Source organism: Humulus lupulus, chromosome 4 (assembly GCF_963169125.1).
Source record: "Humulus lupulus chromosome 4, drHumLupu1.1, whole genome shotgun sequence".
Classification (NCBI taxonomy): Eukaryota; Viridiplantae; Streptophyta; class Magnoliopsida; order Rosales; family Cannabaceae; genus Humulus; species Humulus lupulus.
Genome location: NC_084796.1, coordinates 237113761 through 237120656, shown reverse-complemented (window position 1 = coordinate 237120656; position 6896 = coordinate 237113761). Strand labels below are relative to the sequence as shown.

General features: G+C 31.8%; 1 protein-coding gene across 1 annotated transcript; it reads left to right on the top strand.

The window, feature by feature from the left end:
- Positions 1–472: 472 nt before the first annotated feature.
- On the top strand, positions 473–3245 carry LOC133831364 (3,9-dihydroxypterocarpan 6A-monooxygenase-like). The gene is made up of 2 exons (XM_062261627.1): positions 473–1469; positions 2500–3245. The coding sequence occupies exons 1-2, from the start codon at positions 525–527 to the stop codon at positions 3112–3114; spliced, it is 1560 nt and encodes a 519-aa protein (XP_062117611.1). The 5' UTR covers positions 473–524; the 3' UTR covers positions 3115–3245.
- Positions 3246–6896: the final 3651 nt, after the last annotated feature.

Here is a 6896-nt window from a genome sequence, read left to right as displayed (position 1 = left end):
GAGTGAGAAAGAAAGCAATCATAGCAAGTCTAATATTTGTTACTAAATTTATTGTTTATCGGCATTAAAATATTAATTGTGACACAACTTGTAATAAATATAGTTTTAATTATTATTTTTTTTTAAATATGATGACCCTTGATGTGACTACCGATTAATTTAGTAAAAATAAAAAATATTTTTTGTAACTAATAATGGCATGACAATAAAAAAAATTTGGACAAGAAAACAAAATATTTTATTTTTTAATTTTATTTTTGTTTCTTCCTTCCTCGTTTCCAGCATATATAACTAATATATTTGAAGACCAAGACCTTGTATATAATAAAAACTATGAACGTATTACTAAATTAAAGCACTCCAAACATGTGTCTAATACTTTATTATATATCATACAGTAACTAATATCCTAGTTCTAAAACCCTTTTACATAAAGTACCCTTCATTGGAACCACCACATATTTCATATACTTAAAAACATTTCTGATCCCCCAACTTCTTCTTTCTCCCCCCAACCACCCAAGATGGTTGAACTTGATCATCTATATGATCAGTTCCTAGACTATAACTTTCTTGTGATCATCTTAGCATCAGTCTTCTCAATAATCTCATTGGGCCGGGCCATCAAATCCTTCAAAGCCCAAACAAACCCACCACTTCCTCCAAGCCCACCAGCCCTACCAATAATAGGCCACCTCCATCTCATCGGCAAGCTCCCGCACCATGACTTTTGCAAAGTCTCGGGCCGTTATGGGCCCATAGTCTACCTCCGGTTTGGCAACAAACATTCCCTACTCGTCTCCTCAGCCGAAATTGCCAAAGAATGCCTCAAAACCAACGAATCTTGCTTCTTGAACCGACCACAAAGGACCAACATACAATATTTAACCTATGGCAACTCTGACTTTGTTCTAGCTCCCTACGGACCCTTTTGGAAGTTTATGAAGAAACTAACGGTCTCGAAGCTTTTGGGAGCTTCGATGATGGAGTTCTACCGTCCGATACGAGGGGAGGAGATAGGGTTGTTGATAAAAAACATGCGGAAGATGGCGAACGACGGTGAAAAAGTCGACGTTGGAGCTCAGCTCATGGGGCTGACGAACAATATCGTTTCAAGGATGGCGTTGAAACAAAAGTGTGCCAAAAACGACGACGACGCTTATGAGATGAGACATGTCATTAATGAGATGTCTGATTTGGGGGGGAAGTTGAACGTTCAGGATTTCATTTGGTTTTGTAAGAAGTTCGATTTGCAAGGGTTTGGGAAGAGGCTCAAGGAGGTGAGAGATAGGTATGATAGGCTGATGGGGAAGATAATTGAGGAACATGTGGAGGCCAAGAGGAAGAGAAAGGAGGATACTAATGATGAGGAAGTGAATAAGGATATACTTGATATGTTGCTCGATGAGTATGAAGATGAGAAATCGAAGATAAAGTTGACTAAAGAAAATATCCGCGCTTATATTATGGTAAACATAATTCTTTCATCACGTTATTATTATTTTATATGCATATATTTGGAAATAGTACTCCATGTACACCACACACACAATAGGCTCAGGGTTAGGTTACACTATACATACAACATGACTTGTACTACTCAACTTCTATATAGTTAGGACGAAACTTCACTATATATGATTATGACTAAAAAAATCATTATAGCTAAGTTTTTACTATACCTTTCGTGGTTAAATATATTCGTCACAAAATTTATAATTTATTATGACGAATTTAGTCACAAAAAAATTATATATATATATAAAAATATTATGATTAAAATAATATATATTTATATTTGTAGTGTACGCAATCATACACTTTTATTACCATAGAACTATAAATTAACACTACATACATGCATGTATGCTGGAGGCATTCATAATAATTAAAGAAGTGCTGAGGGACATTATTGGTGCTCAATATTACAAGAAATTGACGTATTATTATTGGTGAAATTCAATATCAGGTTCTACACATTCGAATTTATAAATATTATAATATATCTCTAATCAACCATAAAATGTCACCTCATATAGTACTTGACATCTTAAGGTACCAAATAGCATCACTCAAATAATTATAATAGTTAAAAAAAATTAGGACATAATTTTCAGGAAAACAATTCAAAATAAAAATATGTATCTACGTGTAATTATTGCACTTGTTGATGTTGTCCTTTAGCGATTAGATTTTAGTGTGCACATAATTATTGCACTTATTAGTCGAGACTTGCAAATGGGTATAATACACGTAACATTGCTTATTAGTGTAATTTAATATTATGTCTTAAATATTTGAATTTAATAAATATTACAAGGTATTACTAATTATGAGGTGCTACCTCATGTATTGTTTGGCATTTAAGGTGCAAAATAGCAACTCTCTTGTTGATATACAGTATTGATTTTATAATTTCATTCATAAATTATTTCAGTAATATTGAATAAAATTATATATAAAAAAAATGAAAATGTCTTGCTTGTCATGTTTTGGCAGAACATTTTCGGAGGTGGGACTGAAACTCAATCGGTAACAATGGAATGGGCAATATCTGAGTTAATGACCCACCCAACAGCCATGGGGAAAGCGAGAAAAGAAATAGAAGAAGTGGTGGGAAACAAGAGAATAGTAGAAGAAACGGACCTTCCAAACCTTCCATACATCCGAGCCATAATAAAGGAAACCCTAAGACTCCACCCGGGAGGAGCCTTCACAGCAAGGGAGTCATCCAAGGATTGTACCATTGGTGGATACCATGTGCCAGCGAACACTCGTCTCTTCGTCAACACATGGGCAATAAACCGAGACCCGGCCCATTGGGATGACCCGCACCGATTCATACCCGAGAGGTTCATGATGGAAGAGAAGAAGGATGTGGATGTGAGAGGACAGCACTTTGAGCTGATACCCTTTGGGAGCGGGAAGAGAGGTTGCCCCGGTGTCAATTTGGCTCTCCTGACGATTCCGACGACGGTGGCGGCTTTGGTCCAGTGCTTTGATTGGAACGGCGTTGTGGATTTGGACGAAGGCTTTGGGTTGTCGCTTCCAAAGGCTAGGCCGTTGGTTTGTTATCCTGTGGTTAGGCTTGACCCGTTTCCTCAAGTTATGTGATCGATCGATTCTGCGTTTACATTTTTTATCTGATTTGTATGAAGTGCTTCTAATATATATGCGCATGGTTTATCTTGAACTATCAAAACTCGATCTTCAAAAAAATAATAATTATTATGTACTTTTAATGTTGTTTGAAGTTTTCATGGACAAGGTTTATTGGAAGCAAATCACTTGTATTTAATCAGTCAAGGAACCTCTAAGTTAATTTATCACTAAGACACGTTTGGGAATATTAAAAAAAATTGAAAGGAAAAAAAAATGAAGCTTTATAGATGGAGGCGAAAGAAGAAATTAATAATAAATTAAATTCTCCATCAGGATTTCATTGACATCACCTCGCCGTTCTCCATGTTACCGAAAAATTTGGGTCTGAATATATTTGGATTATGAAGAATTAATTTCAATGTTACAAACCAAAACATGTTTGTTCAGAAAGTGTTGCTGGTTTTTTTATTTTATTTTTGGTTTCGGCTGAATATTATGGATGACGGCGGATTTCAGTGAGAAGTTTATTATGCTGCCCTTATAAACAAAAATTTATATACATACTAGACCAGAAGAGTTTTGGCATGTAATAACATGTCACTGGCCTGACTGAGTTTGACTTTATATCCTATGTTGGGCAGGTGTATTTTAGATTTTGCTTCGGTTTTTAAGTTGGATTTACTTCGGTTTTAACAAAAATTCGCAACCGTAGTAGTTCGGAGCGAAATAAAAAATAGTTAAAAACCGAAGTAAAAGATAGGTTTTCTACTTCGGTTATTATGTAAAAACCGAAGTAGAAAGTGAGGATTCTACTTCGGTTTTTACATAATAACCGAAGTAGAAAGTGGGGTACGCTTCCTTGCAGGGTACTTTCTACTTCGCTTATTATGTAAAAACCGAAGTAGAATCCCCACTTTCTACTTCGGTTTTTACATAATAACCGAAGTAGAAAGCCTCCCCCCATTTTTTTAATAATTATTTCTAATTTTTTTTAAATGGCCCAATTTTATTTTATTTTTTTGCCCTAATTTTTTTTAACAGTCTAATTATATGAATTTATAGTTATATATATTTTTACAATTGGAATTGGTTTATTTTCATTTAATTTATAACAGAAATAAAAATCACAAAATTTATACAGTTAGAATTAAAATTATTATAAAATTAAATATTTATACATTCACGTAATTGTTGAGTAGAATGACATAATCATTCATATATACATTCACATAATTGTAATTAAGTAAAATAGCCTAAACATTTATATATACATTCACATAAAACTAAAGGTATGTATAAACAAAATAGTCTTACTAATAAATTTAAGTCATCAATCGGCTTAACAATTCTTGTTGGATTGGCAAGATGTCCTCCCGAGCCTTGTCGATAATTTGACTACTAGTAACTTTGTCATTTAGTCCATTCTACAAAACAAACCAATGATAGATTAAATTAGTAACTTGTAACAACAATTTAAAAAAAAAAAAATCCTACTTTGCTTTAAAACACTTACAACTCTTTCTTCAATTTTGTTGACCAAATTATCTTCGACTAGAGTCTTCTGTGTTTCTCGCGCTCTTATCCAAATTTCATATCCATCTACATCTTCCACTCCTAGTTCTTTTTTCTAGGACATCAAACATAATTGAAGTTTAATTATTAAATTTTCCTAAGTCTAACAAAATTTCGGCAGCATAACAACTGCATTTTAACATCTCCAAAAATTTAAAAACATGTAAATAACACACAAAATATCTCGACATAGTGTGCGAATTGAAAAAGGAAAACAATTAATAAAATCTATAAAAAAAATTGGCAGAGTTTCCTTTGTTTTTGTAGCATATACCAATTTTATAGTTATATATAAATTCAACACAAACAAACACAAAATCAACATACATAATTCCATCCTTATATCATTGCCAACAACAAATTTCCCATAACATACTTCACTAAAGTAAAACATGCATGATTTAACTCTAATTTTATAAATAAATGTTGCAATAGTAATAAATAAAATTTAAAGATTACTCACCTCCAATATTACTCTTGAAGTCACCCAAAATCAATACCAAATTGACAACTAAATCAACAACCCTACTAAAAAGCTTAACAAAAAACAAATAAAAATCAATTACATAATTAATTAAACTAGTTACATAATCATCAAACAACATATCAAGCTAGCTAGTTATAGAAAATAAAAAACAAATGTCACTAATAATCCAAACATTTCAAGTTCTAACATTGGCAACCACATTGCCTATTGAAGCTATGTTTAGAAATTTAAATAGCAAGTCACAATAATTATTAAATTTTACTAATATATATAATTAATAACATTATATAAAATAACAAAATAAATAAAAAAATATAACACAAATATACTAAAACATAAGTATTAAATTTGGAATAATATAAAAAAATTAACACAAACAAAGTTTTAAGGTAACAAACCTTCTTTGATGCTCAAAATAACCTCTAAATCAATATTAGCAACTCTAAAACCTATATATAATAAACACATTATATCTATAAGGAAAAAAAATCTGAAAATACTATAGAAAATAAAAAAAAAAATCATACAAACAAAGATTTAGTGATTCATACCTTTTTTGAAGCTCAAGAACTTATTTTAATGTAAGAAAACCAGTCAAAGTCCAATAACAATACCCATTTTCGAACCTTAAAAATACCCACACCCAAAGTCTTTATTGTCTCCCTCAAAAATAAAAATGGAACTAATATTTCTGTTTTTAAGTAAGAAAAATGGTTTCAAATGATAAAAAAAACATAAAAAAAGGATATATTTAGTGAAACCCTCGTGGGAGTACGACAACAATGGAGGTTTTCTGGGTTTGGCGTTTGAGATTTTTGTTTCAGAGAGACAAATGAGGGGCGGGAGCTATATATTAAGGGTTTCTACTTCTATTTTTATATAAGAACCGAAGTAAAAGCCTTCAGGGCCGCGTTTGGTTTGCTCCACTTTTCACTTCGGTTTTTTCATAAAAATCGAAGTGAAAAGCCCCAATATAGTGTGCAAACCAAACATGGCCCTTGTCTATTTTCTATTTTAACTTCGTTTATTTAAGAAACCAAAGTAATAGCCTTTTTTTATGTACTACCATTCCCAAAAGCGAAGTTAAAACCCATTGAAAGGCTTTTACTTCAGTTTTTTTATATTCTATGTGTAAAAAACGAAGTAAAAGCCTATATTTCTAGTAGTGTTGGTCTGATTATAGTTAAGCCAAAGTTGGGGGCTTTTTTTAGTTGGAAGAGGATCTCATTTTAGCCTCTATTTTCTTTTTATTTCTTTATTTTCAATTAGTATTTATCTTTGTTTGGTAGCTATTTACTACTATTCACTACATGAACAAGTAATGAAATATAAAGTTATAAACGAAATTATTTAATGTATAAAATATTCGTGATATTGTTCAAAACACACATTAATGATTGAAGAAAAAACTTTATTTTTTATAGAAGATAAATGTTATTCTAACACCACTGCAAAAATTATCTTTTAGGACACTTTTTTAGGGCACTCACTTAGATGCGAGCCCTAAAAACATCTACTAGACTTTTTAAGACACCTAGTGAGATTCCTTAAAAATTATATTTTAAGACACACAATGCGAGCCCTAATTATAGATATGAGTCCTAAAAGACTGAGGAAATTGGAGTCAAAAGAAACTTTTAAGGGCACACTTTTAGTGTCTTAAAAGAGTATTAATGGCACTCAAAGTGGGCCCTAAAATATTCAAAAATAAATAAATGAGTAAATTAAAGCTTTA